Here is an 18916-nt window from a genome sequence, read left to right as displayed (position 1 = left end):
GACAGTGGGGCGCCACCGTCAATAACGGATCGCTGGTTCCGGTTCCGATTTTTGCCATGTTGGAAACCATATAGTTGAACGATGGTAGCGCCCCCCTGTCATTGAGTTTGGTGGGACAGTTCAACGTGGGTCATCTATAGCAAGATTCCCACAAAATATCGTCATAAACGATATGCCATCCTATTGCGCAATTTCCCGAGTAAAGGAAAATCTCTCGCAACGAATAACGTTACGCGTTACAAATAAAGTAGCACTAACGTACAGGAACACGCCGCTGTCACTATGACAGCTACTATGACCTTGATGGGCCTTGAAAAAAAAAATTGTCTGACATTTTCACGTGCGCCGTATTTTGTATTGCATCATAATTTCAGTGAATTTTTATAACTAAAAATGGGAAACGCAAGTGCTAAAGCTGCTGATGTGAAGGTTTTGGAGGCTCCGGCTCCTGCCACTGCAGAAAAGCCGAAGTTAAAGCCATGCTGCGCGTGCCCGGAGACCAAAAGAGTGCGAGATGCTTGGTAAGGTTAAAGTGATTTTTCCGAAAGATTCTAGTAATTACGTAACCATTTGCCCAAATATTATGAAATACTTATTGAATATTACATTACTCTTGTGGTCATGAAAGGATTCACCCTCATTTTTGTTAACAATAATTACTTTTGACTGGCTATTTGAAGAAAATGTAAACAAAGTTTGATAATGTCCTGGCAATTGAAGCTACAGACCGTTTAACTGTCTCTGACACTTTTATCAACATTAAGAGAACACAAAAAATGTCACACACAAACTTGATACATTGTGGAGATATTTTTCATCTTGGATAATAAAAAAGTCCACCTGAAATTCTCAAATAATTGTCCCTATTATTATTGTAGTAAAAAAAAAACACAATATTGCAGCAAAGAGACAATATTCTTTAAAGTTAAGTGCGAACAAAGTCGTTAAACAAACTTTTTTATTATTTTCAGCATCATCGAAAAAGGTGAAGAAAACTGCGGTGACCTGATTGAAGAACACAAGGCTTGCATGAGAAAAATGGGCTTTAACATCTAATATCTCTACCATACACAGTACCTAGTATTGTACGAGACATGCTAGTCATATCACTAATGTTACATTGATGACATCATCGACACTCCCCATCATCAATGTTCATAACAATTTTTAACTTGATATGACATTCTTTTATAATTATTTTAAAGAAGCATGATCTGTGTTAAACCAGCGTTATAATTCACAAAAAGACAACTTCCTACCAAAACAAGAATTGTAATAATTTGGCATTTACTGAACAGCTACGGCATTGCATCTACATTAAATACATTGTAGAAAATATAATGTATCTAAATCTTTCAAAAACATTTTAAAATTTATAATGATGATGCATTTCTACTATTCCATTGCTTTTCATATAAAAATCAATTTTCATGAATAATGATGATTTTATTTCAATTCTTTAGATAAGACCTTTGATTAAATTGTGATGTATAGTTTTAGTAATATAACTTTAGTTAAATATTAGCAATGGATGAATAGTAGAAGTTTAGGTTATAGGTTTTCATAATTGTTTGCCCTTTTCATTCATAATAAATTTTCAATATGGGCCTCTTTTTGTCATTCATATTTATTGTTCATGTCTACATTGGAATAATCGCATAAAATTAAGATCATGTAATTTGTAGAAACATTTCACAACATATTTCCAAATCTTGTTACTTTTCTGTTCATTGAATATTCAATATTGTAGTTGGTGTTACTTAAAATATGACTTAAATCACCAAAGTATTAATAACTTTTTGTCAGTCTTTATTTAGGTATAAGGTTGTAGGTTAATTATCAAGATCTGCGTTCCGCCGCTTCTGTAACCTAACTTATTCTAGTGTTAATTTAATTGTAAATAAATATTTGTTACATAATAATCATCTTTGATTGTATTTCCTCGCTTCACAACTGAAACTAAACAGCTGTGGAGCTGATTCAGCAGTGGCAACAGGCAACACTACAATAGTAAAATAACAACACTGAGTTTGAAATGATGGATATAAAACTTGTTAAATACAATGCTAGGATAGTAAGTCCATACTTCAATTCCTATTAAAGTATGGACATAACAGTTATTTGTATCACACTATTTTGTGCAACAGGATGAGCCTTTACACAAAAAGCATGCTTATGTCCCGTGAAGCGCTCTAAGAAGTGACTAAAAATTCATAAAATTTATCAGTTTCTCATCATCTACGCTTCCCTATCGAATTTCGAGAAATCAAGCATTATTTTTAAACATTTTTGAGCCCCCTGTATTTTTACCCGACTACGCCATAAGGAGGGTTATGTTTTTGAAAAATAAAAAGCCCATTCATCGTACGAACTAGGAAGAGTTCTTCACGCGTTTGATAACATCTGATAAGGTGTAATTTTAACGTTTTATCATCTCAAATTCTACCAAACCCTTATCATAAGCCTACGTGTACATTGTTGTAGATAAGTAAAATTACTTTTTTATCAGACAGCGAGTAGCAACGTGTATTTATACCTACTCGGCTATCTTACCAGCATTAACCCTTACTACAAGCTGACCTAAGGCTCGACGAACACTTACGAGGCACCGCCAAATTATTTAGACTTTTTAGACCATGCCATGATGAAAATAATGGGACTAATCTTTTTTTAAATTAATATTTGTAAAATAGGTCGATCTATCCAACAGAGAATACATTTTGTAGGTATTAAAAGGCTGCATTTCCCTTATTAAACCGGAAATCGAATCTAGGACCGCGATCGAGGGAGCTGCCACTGGCACTGGACTACAGACCGTAGTTCCGTAGTTTATTGTCACATTCAGAATTCAGAAACCAGAATGAGAAAGTCTCCTTTTAAAAGTATTTTTATTAAGTTTTCTTAAGGTTAATCGTTCAGTGTACTGGAGATTCGTCGTTTTTCTGTTAAAACATTCTAATATTCCTTAAATAAAACCCACCTTAGTGATTTTAACTATCTAACTAAAATACAATAGCTCGAACATTTTTGGTAGGGCAATAACCGCTCACTCGGCCACGAACTCGTTGCTATCAGTGGAAAAATTAAATAATATTAATAGAAATTAATACCTATGTCCCTGCTTAAGTCTAAGGAAAAATTCTAGGAGAACTCATGGAGGCGTTGAAAGAAAGAAAAAATCTTGATCACCTGGAGTTACGCTTACTAGTGATTTTCTACAAAAAACTCATGCTAGCTTCTTCTTAAAGAGAGTCATGAACATGATGCTGCAAGCTTACCTACTTCACAAAATGAGAACCAGATTTCATATAAAAAAGAACTAACCAACCCAGAAAAGGTTGTGCAAATGAAGAAAGCCTTTTACTATAAAGTTAATTACTTAATGTTTCAATTAACATTATCATAGTTAACCTTTGCCCCAAACTAAGCAGAGCTGCTACTATGACAACTAAGTAAGTAAGTTATAAAACGAATACTTAACTTAGGTAAGCAAATCTAACTAAAGACACTAAACGTGTAGAAATGATTAAGTATGTCGGCATTTATCCCCGGCGGGATTCAAACCACTGACCGTAGTAGACATAGCCTGATTAAAAAGCCGCCAGATCATGCATCCGTCAATGGTATGTACCTATATTCTGAGACACTAAAATTACTAAAGTCGGCTTCCACCAAAGCACAAAGCGAAGAGGAGAGATATGTGTTTGAATGACCAGTTAGATTTCCGAAATCAAGCGGAGCATAGAAGTGATGCAGAAATAACGAATTCTGATTGTCAAACACATCTCCAGTCCTCTCTTCTCTGTTTGGTAGGCCTTACTTAGCCACTTCTCTAGTAAAATAGAAAAGAATTTGTCGCACAGTGCGTCTGCCCTTAATAATACTTAGTAAGAGGCCAGTAAAAATTATAGATCTCCGAATCCCATTCAAGAATTCACGTTATCTCCCAAACTGAGTGCGCGAAGACACCGGGACAGACGTTCCTGATAGTGCAGTGTTAACCCTTAAATGGTTTCTGTCCGTTATAAAGGACATGTCAAACAATTGCCTACAGAATCTAAATTAAAGCAATTTATCGACTTTCAAGGGATATTTTATAAAAAGCATGATATTTTATGTGAAACACGGGGCTGTAGTTCCATAAAAAACTGCGAATTTTAAAAATTAAGACAGTTGAATAACTGCAACAGCAAGGTCAAGTTTTCGCTGTTGATAAATATGGCAACACTGTGGGTATTACACTTGTTCTTGTGCTTTATTGACTGATTTTAGAATATTAACGAATAAAACTGACGATTATTGCCAAAACAGTAAAAAAATATCGATTTTTTTTCGTTCATTTCAAGGTTACAAATGTTATGTCACTTAAAACGGACAACGCCATGTATCAGTAATAAATACTCATGTTGATTTTTAGACGTTTTTACCCCATTTCCCCCTTTTAGGGGTTGAATTCTGAAATAACCTGAAACACGTGTTTATTAATTTATCCATAGGAGTACTCCTGTGAAGTTTCGAATTAAATAGTGCAAGTAATTTTGTTTCGCCCTACAAACTTTGGACCCCCATTTCACCCCCTTAGGGGGTAATTTTGGAAAATCCTTTCTGATAACACCCTTAGACCCGAATAAGGAACCTACATGGCAAAATTTGTGTCTTTATACCCACCGGTTTGGGATTTATGTTGATATATCAGGCAGTCAGTTTCTCTTTTTATATGTCTGGGTATTTTTTGATAAATTTATGTAAAATCATCAGTAAATAGTGCGGATGGATTGCAAAAGGCGCTGGATTAGCCAGAGGCTGATTATCAGGGATTCCTGTATTGTTATTAATAAAAGTTGTTTTACGTTTGTTTTCCTAAACTGGCAATGTCCGCCCTAAGTGACATGGATGTAATCCTAAATAATTGGCAATGTCCGTTTTAAGTGACATGTCATAACTTCTATACTAATTGAATTTTTTTCAAAAAGAAAATATTTTTTTCTTAATCTATCAAAACAATACCTAAATCCCAAATTTGACCATTATTGAAGCAAGGGTTCAATGAGTGCCAATTTAAGGGTTAATATGAGGTTTGTCAAAAATTCGGCGAGACATTGGTGCGAAGAAGACCTGTCTGCTCCCAGCTCAGTTCAGACTGTGGACAGTTACGGGTAAGTACCTAAGTACTTAATAGAAACTTTTAAGGATTTGTTGACCCTAGTAAAACAGCTTTTTATATGTGTTACGGTTAATGTGATAAATTGAAAATTATTAATAATAATAGCCGGTTATTATGAATAATTACCGACAGTCGCGGTAAAAGTGATAAATTAATCACATTTAACAGTGATTTTAATAATTCAACCTTAGTACTAACAAATTTCTTAAAGAGAACAACATCTTGTGTACGTGCTCGTGTACAGCCAAACTTTTAAACGTTTTGATATCATATATTAATATAATTTGGCATAATGAGTTTGGAATGTTTCTTGCATAATATTACTTTTCCATGATGCCTATATCATAATATTTTGATTTAAAGTGAAAAATAGGTTAAGGTGCGGCGGGGGTGGCCCAAAAGCCGCCTATTTAGTTTTATACACACATAAATGACCTCATATTAATCACATTTACCAAATCATGCGGTAATTATTCATAATAACCGGCGATTATTCATAATTTTCACATTTATCACTTTGACCGTAACATATGCCTAGTTACAAGCTTTTGCCCGCGGCTTCACCCGCGTGAAATTTAGTGTCACAGATCGACATAAAGTATAGGTACTAGGTAGCCTATAATGTTAATCTGGGTTACAAACAATAATAGTGTAAAGTTTCAACAAAATCCGTTCAGTAGTTTTTGCGTCAAAGACATGCATGACATCCTAACATCCATACAAACTTTCGCATTATTTTCTAATATTAGTCGAATAGGATTTGCAAAATATTTACTAAAATTCAACTTGGCTATTTAGAGATGTATACTTATCTACATCTACTTAACTAAAATTGTATAATATTTGCCAATCTAGCATTAGGTATAAGACGCAAAATGAAATTGATTTAGTTAAATATTATTACGCACTCGTACTTATTTATCAAATTAATGTTAAAAATATGTGTGCCAGACGGAAATAATTATGATTATTTCTGATGAAATAAAAATACGAAGTTGCTACACATTAATGCACAATTTTACGACAGATAACCTACTTACTTAGTGCCAGTTTCATGCATTTTTCAGTTCTTGTCTTAAACTTTCTGAACTTGACTTCACAGTTGCAACAGTAATTATTTAAGTAGCTGTTGTTCAAATCAATAAAACAAAACTACTTACAGTAAGTATAAATGGATAATCCTCTTATATGATTATCCAACATCGAAACGTAGTAACTACGTTTCGATGTTGGATAATCTATTTATATTTAACTACGTCGTAGTTAAATATAAATAGTAAAACTGAAACATATAATACAGTTTGCGTAGGTATAGTCAGCGTCAAATAGTTCATGACACCCAAAGTGACCAAAAAGTTCATAACAATACCTTATTCTAATTTTATTGTAACAAAAACATTTGTTGCGAACCTTTTGGCTACTCTGGGTGTCACGAACGAACTATTTGACGCTGACTAAGTATTTTAAGTCCTAAGTAACTGCTAAGTTTCCCGCCTATTATTGGCGTAGTTAATTACGCAAATAAATCGATAACCACAGGGTAGATATTAATTACTAGGATGACGAAACAGCGATCCTAGTTTCATCATGCATGACCCAAGATAACGAGCTGGTTTAAAGGGGTGTGTCGACATGTTTTAAAATGTACTAAGAAGCAAAATTCCAATCTCTAACAAGCCAGTAGCCAAAAGTAGACCCATTAAGCACAACATGACGTATTTCTTTCGTGTTCGCTTCGCAAAGGTATATTTTTTGTAAGCTATCACTTCCCTAAAGTCCTTCGCAAAAGTGATCACGTTCATCTTCTTTTCTTTTCGTGTCCACAATAAACCTACACAGTGTCAGCCCAAAACTCCGCCACAAAAGTGACTTTGTCAGCAGCACTCATCAAATCCTCCTGAGTGCAATTGCTTGCTAAAAAACGTTAATCTGTCATTAATATTATTTTGCCTGCAGTCATATCGCTAACGCCATTTCGTGTATCACCGATGCTTTTTTCATAGCACAAAAAGCTATTTAAAATAAAAGTTGTTGAGATGCAACGTAGAGCGTTTTAGACTGGTAAAGAATGCTACGTGACATTAAGTCCGCCATTGTAGGAATTATGTTAATAAAATATGTAAATTAAAAATATGGCATTGTAAAAATCTGGCCACCATTGTGAAAATCATTTTCAGGCGTATTTTCAGCAGTGGACGTCCTGACTCCCGACTGAAATGATGATGATGATGATGATGATGATGATGATGATGATGATGACGGCATCGGAAAAGCGCGTAATTTTTTTATGGAGTGCTGAAAAACAAAGATCCTCCATTTACATAGATAGAAAAGGCTTGAGATATTGATAATGAACTTAGTAATTTCCCTAGTAGGCAAGCATACTAATGATAAATTAATCAAATGTCAATGAGTAAGTAAGTCATAATGAATACAATGTTAATAGCAAGATCGAAATGTCAAATAAATCTCGCAGTATCTCTTCCAATCCTTGTTTTCAATCCAGGGAGATTGAACTGGGCGCCTTGAAAATTGGCTTATTTATGAACATTATCGGTGAAGTATGAAAACGAAAATTTATAGTCGCATCGATTGTAACAATGTAGTTTGCTGTCAACAGTTTGAACGCCCGTGACTTTTTCATACAAGTTTGATGACACAAAAGTCTGTACAGTCAGCGTCAAATACTTAGTTCGTGACACGCAAAGTGGCCAAAAGGTTGACAATACACAACCTTATTTCAACTGTAACAAAGAAGTGTTGCGAACTTTTTGGCTACTGTAGGTGTCACGAGACGCTGCTGTACCTAAAGTTCAGGGCTTACCTTTTCGTGTAACATTAAAAATGCGCAACCAAGCTGTCACTCAATGCCTAAAAAACGTGTATGTGATGGACAACAAAAAGTTAGACAGAAAATTAAACCTGTCGTAAATGGTTTCGGAATTTCACCAGGTTTTAAATTCCAAAACTCCAAAACTAGTTATTACTTACATGGGAAGATTAACCCGTAAACATTTTACCCTCGTATTAATAAAAAGTTGCACCCTGTTTTAAAGTGACGTTTAAGTAAGTAGTTAGTATGGAAATGTTTAATAACTTAAAAGATATTTTAAAACAGTAAGTAACCTGTGAATACTAAAATTGTTGAAAAGTCCATTTACTTACTTATTTCCAGATCAAATTTCCTTTTCAGAAAACCGCCCCCAGCAGTTTAAAAACTGATTATGTTGCGTTATTGATTGATTTTCCTCAAATATTAATTTTTGCCGCTATTTTCACGTTCGCACTAAAATTATCGTAAAGAACTACGGAATATCTATCTAAAAATCATACTCGTATGACGCATACCTTCTCATTAACTGACCTTATCTGCCGATGTAAACATTACCAAGATACAAGTTACAGCTCATTTAGCTTTATTGAATCAGATGGTTCGGTTCGCGACAACATTCAGTTTCAATTTTAATTAATAAAAACAATTTATTAAAAAATAATAACATTTTAAGTTAAATAAGGACTGGAGGATCAGTGATTGTTTAGGTAAACAGAGTTTTCTTTTGTTTTTGTTGACAAACACAATTTCGCTCGTGTCACGTTAATGCACGGTAGTTTGATAACAATTAAATGTAGGTGTAGCAATATTATCCAAAAGTAAACTTGTCAACAAATTAACCAAACGTTTTGTGGAAATGATCCTCGATAAGTTATTTTTTATAAAAGTTTTAGGTGATAATGTGAGTTTTTCAATAATTTCGATATTTTCTCGGTTCGTAGGATATTCGGGAGCACGTGTTCCGACTTCTCGGACTGCGAACGAGAAGAAAAAAGAAAGAGGAGTAGTAAAAGAACGTAAGTACCATTTACAGACATTAAAACACTATTAATATTATTTATAGCAATGTAATCACTATATTATTGCTTTATTTTGTAAACACTAGGTAAGAGACCATAATATTATTTGCGTGATTTGGTTGGTGGGATGTATTCTGAGATGATAATAGCTAGGAATATGTATTTTCAATGTCCTAATGACACAACTGTAAGTTAAGTAACCTACCAAGTTAGGCCTACATATTTTTGCCAAAGTAAGTCTGCTATTAAATTATTTGGAAATAATTAAGGAATCTTCCTACATTCAGCAATAGACGTCCTGTGGCTGAGATGATGATTATGAAAACCTATTAAATTAATAATTCGTAATTAAGCAGATGGGCACCTAAAATTCCTCCGCAAATTATAAAAACTTTTCAACTCTTTAAAATTAAATACATCATGATTCTAAGTACATACCTTGCTTTATAACCGTCTTCTGACTCCAGCCCCGCCGTCCACCGGTCATCCTGCAGCAGCAACCAAAGCTACTACAGCGCTATGGAGCGGATGGAGGCGTCACCACTGCTGGGCAGACCAGCTCCCTGCTACAAGAGCCTGCCTGACGGACACCTGGTGAGTGGGATAGATGCTGGTGACTGGTGGAGATCTCTGCCAGATAATACCTGTGTGTCCACCCACAAGGTGGACCGACGACATGATAAAGGTAGCAGGGAAGCGCTGGATGCAGACCGCTACGAACCGAGCGATGTGGAAGTCATTGGGGAGGCCTATGTTCAGCAGTGGACTGGACATCCTGTGGCTGAAATGATGATGATGGTGGTCTGTATGAGACCTATGAAAGAAATAACTAAGATTTTCTGGAAGACAGGTTCCTAGTAGTTTGTAAAGATGTTTATCATCAAGTGGAGAAACATATTTTATCTAGCATCACACCCTGACGTGTGATAGCGGTCAAATATTATAAAAAAATATAATTTTCAAGTCATGGAAAAAGAACCCACCAGCAAAGCCAAAAGCTCTAGCGTACCTATCTGCCGGATTGCGGATAATGTATTTAATTACTTCTTTAATTTTAATATGGCAAATCACTATAAATATGTATTAGAATGATAACTGAAACTATGTAATATATCGCCAAGCTTTTTATCATTGGGGTCATCATATTGCGTGGCAAAGCATGTGACAATTTGGGCAAATCAATGTGTTTATTAGATTCTTTATGATCTTAACATAAATACGGAATAGTTACATAATCCTACGAATGTATTTTATGTAACGCAGTAGTTCCTTCGATTTTACGAAGTTATGTAATTGGATTAGCTTTTTACATTACCCTACTGGTAAAGTTCACTGACACACAAGGTGGACCGACGACATCATAAAGGTGCAATATTCAGTAAGGTGCATAAAGGTGCATCATATACCTAGCAGGAAAGCGTTGGACGCAGGCCGCTACTAGCCGGGCAGCATGGAAAGCATTGGGGGAGGCCTATGTTCAGCAGTGGACGTCCTATGGCTGAGATGATGATGATGATGATGATGATGAAAGTCCACTGAAGTATCATTAATTTATCATACTTGCAAATTGCAAGTTATTTTCGAAACATTCTTACCTACGAAACAGGCAATCAGATTTTCTGAGCATGACCTTTACCTATCAAGAACACCTAGCCCCGCTGTGTTTACGAAGATATCGTCGAACTTATTATCACAGCCATGACCAATGCAGTGTTAGTAGCATTCAGATATCCAAGACTGCGTTATCATACGATATGAATTCGCAAGACAATGACCTGCTAAGTGGGGCAATTATGCCTGGACTTGAGTTTGAACTAATCGTTCGAGATAAACAGTTAGGGTAGCTCCATTAGCAGATATTTTCAGGAACTTTCCAATGCATTAACTTTGACTCCTCATAATTTCTTCTTCATTCCTTTGCTGGTCTAAAGACAGTTTAACTTTATGACAACATTGACGATCTGGTGAAGGTCGCGGGAAGCACCTCGCACCTGGATTGCGAGTGGGCAATGCAAGACCGGTTGTTATGGAAATCCTTTGTCCAGCAATGGACGTCACTTAACTGAAACGGACAAACAAAACGTTGTAAAAATTGCTGAACTATGTTATAACTAGAACAACATAAGCATTGCTGAACATTCTCCCATTCTTCTGCCCTGCCCAGCTTTTGACAGAATCTGCCAAATCACCACTCTACCTATAGTCTATCCAATATAGCTTGATTAGAATGACGACTGTCAAACGAATGTGACAATAAGACCCGTTAGGACTTCTTTAAATCCTGAGTCGAAAAATCAATACGAATCGAGATCGGCCATTTGCTAGCAAATCCAAACACAGATCTTAAGCAGTCGTTAAAGTCCGAAAGTTTTTCTATCATGGCCCCTCTACCGATCTAAACCGCGTTATCAAAAATGGCCGACTGACGGTTGCTATTTTGACTTGCGAAGATGGTCACATTGGTCACACAGGCCTTGACGACTCGTATCAGCCACGCAATTAATGTTCTTGATACTGGAACTGCAGCGTCACGATCGGTATTGCGATGAAGGCTTCGTATTGCGTCAATATGCTAAAATTAGTCTTTGTAAGTATACCCAATAACTCTCTGTACTAACTACTAAGCTAGGTAGTAATGATATATCTAGTCAAAGATATTACCTAGAAAACCATAAAGAACTGTATGATTAGTGGAAAGACCATTACATCATCTTTATTAACTTGATGTAAGTAAGTACATGTACTTAGGTAGTCCTATAGAAGTTCCCCAAAAATAAAACAAACAGCTTTTAAAAAAATCCGGATTTGTGCTACCTAGTAAAATTATTGTTTTCCTGTTTCCAGAATCCAGACCATACAGCGAGTAAAATACTTTCGTATGCGATCTATGACAAGCCAAAGCCGGAGAGAAAAAAGCAGAGCTCGTTAGTGACGATGTAAGTGAGTTAATTCCTAAGCATTTACTAGAAAGGTTCAGTCAGCGACAAATAACTTAGTTCGTAAGGGCTATATTACCAGTCGCCGGCTACAAACAAACTGGTGTACGTTTGGTTGCGCAAAGTTGCATACATTTTGTTGGTAGCCGGCGACTGGTTGCGCCGCCATGGTGTCCCGGTGAAATATAGCCCTTACACCCAAAGTGGCCAAAAAGTTGACACCACAACCTGAAACCTCCAAAATTGGAATAATACCAATCACTTACCATCAGGTGAGATACAAGCCAAGAGCTTCCTCGTTGTGGATAAAAAAAATATACAATTATTGGTACAAAGACGTGTTGCGAACTTGGGTGCCATCAGCCATGATCTATTTGATGCTGACTGTATTACCGCCCAAAAATGAATCTACACTACAATCGCTAGGAAGCGTTCTCCTTCAGCTCATATTTACGTTCGAACTGAACTTTTGCGTAAAACCCACCTTTTATAATCCGAAGAACCCTTCAGACTAGCAGACGACCATTTCGATGATAAAGACTTTAATAAAGAAAGAAAGTATTTATTTGATGCGAGTATTAAAAGCGTTACAAATAAATAACAACTTAAACACTAAAAACAGAGTACACGCACCAAAATGGCATCTGCTCAGTATAAGCCGTGACGGCAGAGAGCACGTCACGACCACTGGTATTCTGCGGATGCCAGTTCAGCAGAAGGGCGCAGCCCGCCCAGAAACATCAATCAACATTATTTACCTACGTGAAACTTGAACATATTTTTATACAGTTTATAAACTCTATATCTAAGCTCTATATTAATATTCTTTCTTTGTCCAGATTCTCAGTATGGAACACAATCATGGGGTCCTCTCTGCTGACTATGGCGTGGGGAGTGGAGAGAGCTGGTCTTCCCGTTGCTTTGGTGCTGGTAGCCCTGATGGCAGGGCTATGTCTCTACACTGCCTATGTACTGCTGAGGGTGAACTACCATCATGGTAAGGGAAAATTGCTAACAATATTCAATCGACAAGTCGTCTACTAAGTTTACTAAGACACTGACGAACCCTGAAGTTAATTAATATGAAACCGTGACTACTATACTCTTTCAGGCTGGTTTAAGTGCCATGCGGACTGTCAGTGCGGATCTCTCTGCACAGCCGATCTGTTAACTGCTAGGGAGCGAGCGGTTCCTCCGGACAGCATTACTCTAAAACGCTTCCTAGAAGTTCATACAGATTGCCGTGCGGAGTGGGTCCGCACTGACAGTCCGCGTGACACTAAAACCAGCCTCACTAACTGAGAACCATCATTGTTTTGCAATTACCTATTGCTACTCTGTGGGTAACAAAAGCTTTACCTTAGTACTTATTATCTTTAACAATAGCTTGGCTTGGTTGACGCGAGAAGTCAGTAATCTTATATGTTTATCGGAACACCAATGACGTCATAAAAGAACTGCTAATCATAAATCTGCAATATACCTAAGTCACAATGTTTGTTACCATTACAGGCAACGACACATGCGAAGTCCCCGCACTATGCAGGACGCTGCTGGGCCGCTGGGCGGAGCTGGTAGCGCACACCTTCAGCCTTCTAGTGTTGTTAGGGGCCAACGTCGTCTACTGGATCCTCATCACCAACTTCCTTTACTTCACCGTCAACTACTTCACAGGTAGGCACCCTAATCTGTTAGGTACCACAACTGTGATTGATTGTAAATACTTTCCACTTGTCATCTTCTTTCTAAAAGACGTCCTCTGCTGAACAAAAGCCTAATGCCCCAAGGATTTCCATTACGACTTATTCTACGCCGTCCGCATTGATGCACAAATTCACAAATTACTTATAGTCCCGTAACCCTTCATGGGAAGCTAAAAATACGCACGTATTTCTCTCGACTTTTACCAGGTCATTGGTCCACCGAGTAAAAAGTCTACGACTTCTGTAGTCTACCACAGGGGAACTTTCAGCTCCAACACCCATCTTTCTTTTTCTTTCCATCCATATCGCTTATCGAACTTCTCCTTCCATGACTTCAACAAGCATCTTTAAAGACACTTCGAAATCAGCAAAGCAAGCAGATAGTTATAATTTTGAACATAACTAGCTAAAATGAATTATTTCAGAATACTAATCTAACAAAATCTTCTCAGATCTCCACTCTTCAAACCAGACAGAATACAACTCGACGCTGCTCTGTCCCAAGCTCGACGGGGTCAACGGTTCCCTCCTCATCCCCGTGGAAGCCCCCGTCAGTCCTTACTGGGGACTTCACTCCACCGTGCCTGTCTACGTCGCCATTATCGTGTTCCCTCTCTTGAACTTTAAGAACGTGTCTTTTTTCACCAAGTTTAACTCTTTGGGTAAGTTTTGCTTTATCGAATGCTCTATAAAGAAGAAAAAAACAACCTTTTTATGTAACCAATGGTGTTAGAAATAATTTCATGAAAAAGGATCCTAATTACGTAATTACCTAAGCACACTACACGCAAAAAAGCGTGCCTATAACTGCAGTAGTCATGTCAAAAGCCTATGGTGTGCCAAATCCGACACCAACGACTGAAATCATAAGTGTAATGATAATTACTAACAGGATTACTCTTACCTCTTGTTCCCATCGCTGCAACTACTGTATATCCAGGATCTACATCATAAGCCTGTAAAAATCTATTCATTAACGGCCGTTGACCTCTTTAATCAAACTAGCTATTAATCCAACTCTTCCTTCCCTCTAGGTACGCTCTCAGTGATATACCTGCTCATCTTCGTCGTCGTAAAGGGCGTTACATGGGGTATCCACATCACGCAGCTGCCCGGCGAAACATACGTGGCCAAGAACGCAGCAGTTCTTAGTGGAATGTTGGCGCTTTCCTTCTATATCCACAACATCATCATCACTATTATGGGCAACAATGCTAGGCAGGAAAATAACGTGAGTAGGACTTTAGATAATTTATCTTTCTTATTAGGGTTTGTACAATTTGCACGGCTGTTTCTGTTTGGTATTATGATCCCTTGTAATTTTCAAAAAACTAAGTATCAATTGTTGTTCCAGTGTAGAGATTTGACGATAGCATTCGTGCTAGTGACTCTAACCTACACGTTAGTAGGAGCTGGATTCTACGTCTGCTTTCCACTAGCAAAATCGTGTATAGAAGACGTGAGTAAAACTATGTTACTCGTACAATAACTTTAACATTTTCTTACGAAACGATTCACGGAGTCGATTTTTGTAGAGAAAATGTTAGTAAGAATTTCTTCAAGTCACTATTATAATCATTTGTGTCTTTTCAGAATATTTTGAACAATTTTGAAATGCATGATGTCATGACTGCGGTAGCGAGAATTCTTCTATTGTTCCAAGTATGTATTTTTTTTTTATAAAACATTTATTAAATATTAATACTTTATCAAATTAAAATTATTTCAAATACTTTCCAATTCACTCCAATAATCTTATGATATAATAACACTTATATTTGACATTATAACTAGGTGGTGACAGTATACCCCCTTGTGGCATACATGCTCCGGACTGAAGCGATCCTCCTGTTGCCCTTCACGGAGAGCCGGTGGCTGACTGTTCTCATCAACATCACCATCGTCGTCATGTGCATCCTGGTCGCGTGCTTTTGTCCGAGCATCGGGACTATTATCAGGTATTGAAACGATATCAAACGCATGTTAGAAGTCTAAACTCAAAAACGGTTTCATTGCCTATTTTGCCAATTATCAGCCAATTTGCCTTGTTATTCATAAAAAAACAGGCTTTTAAGGCCAGGAGAGTTCTTGAGTGGCGACCACGAGCCGGAAGACGTAGCGTGGACACTTGGATAGGCCTCCCACTAGGTGGATCGACGATCTAGTGAAGGTAGCGGGAGGTGCCTGGATGCGAGTGGCGCAGTATCAGTCTTTGTGGAAATCCTTGTGGGGGAGGCCTTTGTCCAGCAGTGTCAGTCTTTCGGCTGAAACGAACGAAAGCTGATAGTATTTAGTTAATCGGGAACTGATTGAACAGCTAAGGAATTATACTGAATTCACAAATAAATTTCAACTCTATATTCATCAAAATACAATACTTATAATCACTATTTTCCCTATTTTCAGATACACAGGCGCAGTGAGTGGCTTAGTGCATATCTTCGCCCTGCCCTCCTTACTACACGTCCGCTCTCTCCAACTCCGAGGCAGATTAACCTGGTGGAAGGCAGCCTTCTACCTGGTTATCACTATCTTCGGGGCCGTCAACCTTCTGATGCAGTTTTTTATCAACGAGTGATTAGTTTCCAAACAAGTTTCTGGATTGAGCACTAATTTTGTAGCCGTCAATTTTGAGACGTGGTTGACTTGACTTGAACTCTGATTTGACTTGGTTGAATGTAATTCGGTGCTACCGAGATCTTTAAACCAGATTTTTGGATCTTAAATATTTGCCATACAATATGATGCCAGTGACTAAGAAGAAAGTGAAGTAGATATAACATGAGAACGGTACCAAAGAGTTAAGAGTAGAGAAGAATAAAAATCTTGGAAATAAAGACTTTTCACGTGAATCTCACTTGCTTACATCACAGCAAATATTTGGGAGGTAAATGATGTGGTAATAAATATTTTCTTCATACCAAACGATCAATGACTTGCAAAAACAGCAGGGTTCAACTGAACCCAGTAACCAACTGGTTACTCTCTAACGTCTTAAGCTTCAACCACACCGAAATGACAGGTCGCGTGAACTGTCATGTCGCGCCACCTGTCATTTACCTATGATCGCGCCGGCAATGGCGATCTCCACGCGTTGGTGTGGTTGAAGCTATAAGTAGTTTTGGACCTATCTGTCACTGTCGGTCATGTTGTCATCTCGCTTTGTATGAGAGATAAAAACATCCGAAACTTCGGATAACGAAGTTGGGGGTATCCTCAATATCTTTGTACGTTTATAAAACTTACTATGTTATAGAATAAGGATAAATATTTTGTCATTGTAAGTAAATAAAATAAAGACAAAAAGGTGTATGCATAAGAGTTAAACATAAAATCTAGTCATACTATTAGATATAAGTTTTAGATGATATTTGAAATAAAAATAAGGTTTAACTTTACTAAAATATATTTATAGAAACACATAACGATACATTCGGTTTATGCAATACATAATGTGATATTAAAATAATTATTAATATTTAATAACAAACTTTGGCCAAATAAATACTTTTTACAACCTGTGATGTTTAATTAGTATATTTACATAAAATAACATTCCGTAATAATATTAATATCATATTAAACCAGTTTTGTTAGAGATTGTTTGTTTTGTCATTCACTTATCGAAATATTTCACACAATTTGTACTTACATTAAAATTTAAAAGTTAAAATTAGATAACAAAAAATGTTACACTATTATTTTCAATTTCGGGTGAAAATACGTACGAGTATATGTTATTAGATAATTAAATGAAATAATATCTCACCCCGTAATTAATTTGATTAATATCAATGTGCAATAAAAACTACGCACTACGACCCGTAATGTGAAATGACATTCTATACTCAAAAAGATGTTAAATTGGTCCAAGTATGTATTAAAATTTCAACTAAGACTGAGACCTATAAAAACTAGCATAAAACTCGACACTCAAAGTCCTATAAGTTAAGTTGCAATGGTTTTTGGATCTGTTGAGTATAAACAAACTTGAGTCATTTCACAATACGACACTAAGGTCTGCATTACAAAACATAGCTGAAAACTCGATTCAATCTTAGTCATAGATTCTGTCGTGTGATTGGTCTATTTCTAAAAAGCCTCAATGTATGATACAATTGAATCCAGTTTTGCTTTCATGCTGTATAACGCACCGTCTCTTGTTAAAAATGTAAATAATTGACGGTCGTATAGCTGCGTTTTGTTATCTTAAGCAAATAAAAGTATACTGGCTCAAAAAACATAAGAGTATTTCATATAAATTCATTTCTGTTGCAAGTGCATTTTCCGCTAAAGTTTTCACAATCAAACAACATGTATATTACAACCTGATCGAGTTAACTGCGCACTAGGGTGGTCCTTATTTTTTGACTTTTGAATTATCCCCGGGGCACTTTCTCATTCGATTATATACCTCTAAATATGAAATTAGCTTTTTTTGTTTTTTTTTTGGTTGAGATTTAGAGCGTGGGACGTCCACCTACAAGGTGGACCGACGACATCGTAAAGGTGGCAGGGAGGCGCTGGATGCAGGCCGCTACCAATCGATCAATGTGGAAAGCATTAGGGGAGGCCTATGTTCAGCAGTGGACGTCCTATGGCTGACATGATGATGATGATGATGATGAGATTTAGAGGTCGCTGCCAGCTGTCAAAATATTTACAAAAGCTTTGAAGATCTTAAATCATGGTTTCATAAATGTTTTATTTAAGTGTTTATATCACATTTTACGTGCAAATGAACATCGCATAGATAGAATAGACAATCGCTTCTTGTCCCCTTCTCCCCTCAACCCCTCTTCTGTACCGACCATGGTACCGACGCGTCGAGATACTAACAAGTAAACTCTTATATCTTAAAAATAATTGATTCAAATATGTACGTACATTGTACATAATATCTTAGTTCATAGCAACAACAATAATTTTGTATAGCCCGACCAGGAACATAAAAACCCTCGCCATGTTGCGGAAAACTGATGGTACTAATTTCTTTTAATGGCAACAGTAACTGAAAACTTCATTGACATGTCACCTTGCATGTCAGTCTATTGCTGTCAAAGTGTAAACAAACTTTATTTTAAATGTGCGCAATTGATTTTGTGAATTAAATTGCTAAAATCTTTTTATAGTCGTGAAAGAAAAGTGGTTCACAATGTGTTAAAGTATTTGTCGAAGAGAAATACTAAGGGTTTGGACAATATTTTCATTGAATAATGTTTCCGACAAAGGTTGTCAAATTGACTGACATGTTTATCGCA

The 18916-nt window shown here is 36.7% G+C and overlaps 2 protein-coding genes across 4 annotated transcripts; both read left to right on the top strand.

Annotated features, from left to right (window-relative positions):
• The first annotated feature begins 293 nt into the window (after positions 1 to 293).
• LOC114360466 (Cytochrome c oxidase copper chaperone COX17) lies at positions 294 to 1780 on the top strand. Its single transcript, XM_028315186.1, has 2 exons — positions 294 to 521; positions 972 to 1780. Exons 1-2 carry the CDS (start codon positions 394 to 396, stop codon positions 1054 to 1056), a joined length of 213 nt encoding a protein of 70 aa, XP_028170987.1. The 5' UTR covers positions 294 to 393; the 3' UTR covers positions 1057 to 1780.
• Positions 1781 to 3958: 2178 nt separating this feature from the next.
• LOC114360459 (sodium-coupled neutral amino acid transporter 9) lies at positions 3959 to 17664 on the top strand. Of its 3 annotated transcripts, none has more exons than XM_028315177.1 (13): positions 3959 to 3996; positions 5065 to 5156; positions 8939 to 9013; positions 9484 to 9610; positions 11861 to 11952; positions 12792 to 12949; positions 13465 to 13626; positions 14108 to 14317; positions 14690 to 14886; positions 15010 to 15114; positions 15249 to 15317; positions 15450 to 15613; positions 16062 to 17664. In XM_028315177.1, exons 2-13 carry the CDS (start codon positions 5071 to 5073, stop codon positions 16231 to 16233), a joined length of 1617 nt encoding a protein of 538 aa, XP_028170978.1. In that variant the 5' UTR covers positions 3959 to 3996; positions 5065 to 5070; the 3' UTR covers positions 16234 to 17664. The 3 variants fall into 3 exon arrangements, with proteins under 3 accessions (XP_028170978.1, XP_028170977.1, XP_028170979.1); XM_028315176.1 differs by having other exon boundaries at positions 3965 to 3999; positions 5066 to 5156; XM_028315178.1 differs by lacking the exons at positions 3959 to 3996; positions 5065 to 5156 and adding an exon at positions 8568 to 8704.
• The last annotated feature ends 1252 nt before the right edge of the window (positions 17665 to 18916 follow it).

Source organism: Ostrinia furnacalis, unplaced genomic scaffold, assembly GCF_004193835.3.
Source record: "Ostrinia furnacalis isolate ACB-3 unplaced genomic scaffold, ASM419383v2 OfSCF5051, whole genome shotgun sequence".
NCBI lineage: Eukaryota > Metazoa > Arthropoda > Insecta > Lepidoptera > Crambidae > Ostrinia > Ostrinia furnacalis.
Note: the sequence above shows the minus strand (reverse complement) of the source record. Positions and strands in the feature narration are given on the sequence as shown.

What these genes read in the sequence shown, in the direction of transcription:
- LOC114360466 (XM_028315186.1), top strand. Translation starts at nt 394, where the DNA reads ATGGGAAACGCAAGTGCTAAAGCTGCTGATGTGAAGGTTTTGGAGGCT. An exon ending in AAAAGAGTGCGAGATGCTTG is followed by an intron (nt 522 to 971) that starts GTAAGGTTAAAG and finishes TATTATTTTCAG; the next exon opens with CATCATCGAAAAAGGTGAAG.
- LOC114360459 (XM_028315177.1), top strand. Translation starts at nt 5,071, where the DNA reads ATGAGGTTTGTCAAAAATTCGGCGAGACATTGGTGCGAAGAAGACCTG. An exon ending in GCCTGCCTGACGGACACCTG is followed by an intron (nt 9,611 to 11,860) that starts GTGAGTGGGATA and finishes TCCTGTTTCCAG; the next exon opens with AATCCAGACCATACAGCGAG. An exon ending in CAGAGCTCGTTAGTGACGAT is followed by an intron (nt 11,953 to 12,791) that starts GTAAGTGAGTTA and finishes TTCTTTGTCCAG; the next exon opens with ATTCTCAGTATGGAACACAA.